This window comes from Microtus pennsylvanicus, chromosome 1 (genome assembly GCF_037038515.1).
Source record: "Microtus pennsylvanicus isolate mMicPen1 chromosome 1, mMicPen1.hap1, whole genome shotgun sequence".
Classification (NCBI taxonomy): domain Eukaryota; kingdom Metazoa; phylum Chordata; class Mammalia; order Rodentia; family Cricetidae; genus Microtus; species Microtus pennsylvanicus.
In genome coordinates this window covers 146571445-146574287 of record NC_134579.1, presented here as the reverse complement: position 1 = coordinate 146574287, position 2843 = coordinate 146571445, and the positions used below count along the sequence as shown (strand labels likewise).

The window sequence follows — 2843 nt, the reverse complement described above, 5'->3', positions numbered from 1 at the left end:
GACAGAACACTCCATAAAAAACAACCCAAGTTCCAAAGGGTTTTTTAAATACTTGTTTAGAAGGATTTTAACAGAGAAAAATTGAGAAGTAGACTATTGTTCAAAATACTTAAAATGAATTTATTTTTCCCAAAGTGTCATAACTTGAGTGGGTTATAAATGCTGAAATTATAAAAATTATGAACAGAGTTGTATTCAAGAAAAATGTCAACTCCCCAAATTTGAATATAGTATAGAATGTCTGAGTTATAACTAAGGTCATATTGAGTATTAGAGGTCCACATTCAAATTCTTTTTTTAAATTTTTTTTATTTATTTATTTTTTTCACATTCAAATTCTTCATTCTCATGGGAATCATTAAGAAGTGTTCAAATGATGAGAAAGTGTGGGTTTCAGCTCATCCACGTTGTGTACATTGAAAACAGGTCATTCTCAGTGCCAAAAAGGAAGAAGTGAAGTGCAAAATAAGTTTATTATTCTTCTTTATTGAGAAAGAAAAATTGAGAAGTAGACTACTGTTCAAAATACTTAAAATGAATTCATTTTTTCCATAGTGTCAACTTTAGTCAGTAGTAAATGTTGAAAGTGTTAAAATTATGAACACAGAGTTGTATTCAAGAAAAAAAAATGTTAGGACTGGAGAGATGGCTGAGCGGTTAAGAGCATTGCCTGCTCTTCCAAAGGTCCTGAGTTCAATTCCCAGCAACCACATGGTGGCTCACAACCATCTGTAATGAAGTCTATCTCTTCTGGCCTGCAGGCATACAAGTAGACAGAATATTGTAGACATAATAAATAAATACATTAAAAAAGAAAAACCTTAGCTGCTTGAATTTTAATAGCAGACAGACTGTCTGGTTTATAACTAGGTCAGAGGAGGTATTTGAGGTCCACATTCAAATTCTTTATTCTCAGGGGAATCATTAAGAAGGTTCAAACCTGAGAAAGTGTGGGTTTCAGTTCAGCCATGGCGTGCACGTTGAAAACAGGTCATTCTCAGTGCTGAAAAGGAAGAAGTGAAGTGCAAAATAAGTTTATTATTCTTCATTATTAAAAAAGGGCAGATGGTTGGATAGCACGTTGCCCAAAATGCATTAACTGCCTCCAATCCTGGAATTTTTGTTTGTGCATAAAACCCATAAAGGGTGATGAAATTGTTCAACCAATACAAGATCACAAAACAGCTCACCAGCAGCAAGATGCTGTGAGTGGCTCTGAGCTCAGGAGATTGCTGGCTGGAGAGGCTTGTGCTGCGGAGATACTGGGCTCTCTTGCGGTGTCTGTAGAGGAGAATTACCACGTACAGGCTGGTCCACATCATGATGCTCACATAAAAAAGATCGTACATGGATATGATGCTTATGAATGGTCGTGAATTTTGGTTCCCCAAATTCCTGCTTTGACAGTAAGCATGTAAATATACACGTCCAACATGAGTAGAATTGGTTTTGGCCATTACAGTTTCAACCATATATCCATAGATGGCCAGGTTAATGAGCCAGGAGCAAAGTAAGGAAGAAAACGTCCACGTTGAGAGTTTGGGCTTAAGCCAAGCCCACTGAGAATTACTGGGAGTCACGGTGACTGCTTGAAATGTGCTTAGAATACAGGTGGTACTGATGGACAGACCGCGGGAAATTCTGTATATACATAAAACAACCTTACAACCGACATCATCCAGAAAATTGGGTACTCCAAAGGATGCCATGATATCCGGTATCAAAATGAACACAATCGTCACCATATTAACTATTGTCAGGTGCATGAAAAACATATCTATCAACTTCTTAAAATGAGGCATAAAGAAGAAAATGTAAATGTATAAAATGAACAGTGATGTGTTTCCTATGACACCAACGCATAACTGAGATATGAGAAAGACCCCCAAGATGACATTACTTATAAGCATGATGTTCGTCAGATGTGTTAGGCCTGGAGTGACAGATAAATGGACTGTATCATAAATCTATTTTTGAAATGGCAATTGTGGGAAAATATAATGATTGCCAGCTCAGGAGCAGAGCTGATAAGTGATGAAATGTCCAACTCCTTTCTTTTCTTTTCTTTTTTTGTCTTTTTGGACAGGGTTTTTTCAAGTATCAATGGCTGTCCTGGAACTTGGAACTTGCTCTGTATCCCAGGCTGGTCTTGACCTCACAGAGATCCACCTATCTTTGTCTCTTAATTGCTGGAATTAGAGGCCTGTGCCCCACCACCTGGGGAAATGTCCAAATCCTTTGGAGGTTAGGTCCACAGATGACCTATTAGCAACTGCATTCCAGGTATTCTTGACCATCTTAGAGGACAGAATAAAGTGTTGCAAAGTAGGCAGTCGAATCCACCAGATATCCTGAACTCTGTTATGTCAGATAGAAGGATGTGGTGACCTAGGTGAAAGACAAATTTGCATGTTATAAGAATTTTAAAAGTTATATATTTTTGTGTATGGGCACTTTGCTTGCATGTCTGTGCACTCTATGTTTTTCTGGGAATTGAACCCTGGCACTCTGGAAGAGCAACCAATAGCCTTTAACTGTGAAACCATCCCTCAAAGCCCCAGGATTTTCATTCATGAGTTGATATTGTTTCCATGTTTATAACAATATTTGTTTCTAACACATATATGGTAACATGCGTACTTGAACGCCAGTGTTTTGGCTGCAGATACATTTCTGTAGCTTAGTGATGAGTAAATACTCAGACTTTTCATGTGGGACTCTGCCTCTCATTTCACCTTACAGGGAAACCAGCACGTCCTGAAGCATTTCTTTTCATTTGTCTATTTCGCTGACAACTTAGAGCTGAGCTGCTGATATGCAGACAGTGACAGCAAGGATGAGAC

General features: G+C 38.1%; 1 protein-coding gene across 1 annotated transcript; it reads right to left on the bottom strand.

Annotated features, from left to right (window-relative positions):
• Positions 1-962: 962 nt before the first annotated feature.
• On the bottom strand, positions 963-1910 carry LOC142842056 (vomeronasal type-1 receptor 4-like). Its single transcript, XM_075959033.1, has one exon. The coding sequence runs from the start codon at positions 1908-1910 to the stop codon at positions 963-965; it is 948 nt and encodes a 315-aa protein (XP_075815148.1).
• Positions 1911-2843: the final 933 nt, after the last annotated feature.

Coding starts and splice junctions, on each gene's coding strand:
- LOC142842056 (XM_075959033.1), bottom strand. CDS start 1,910: ATGCTTATAAGTAATGTCATCTTGGGGGTCTTTCTCATATCTCAGTTA.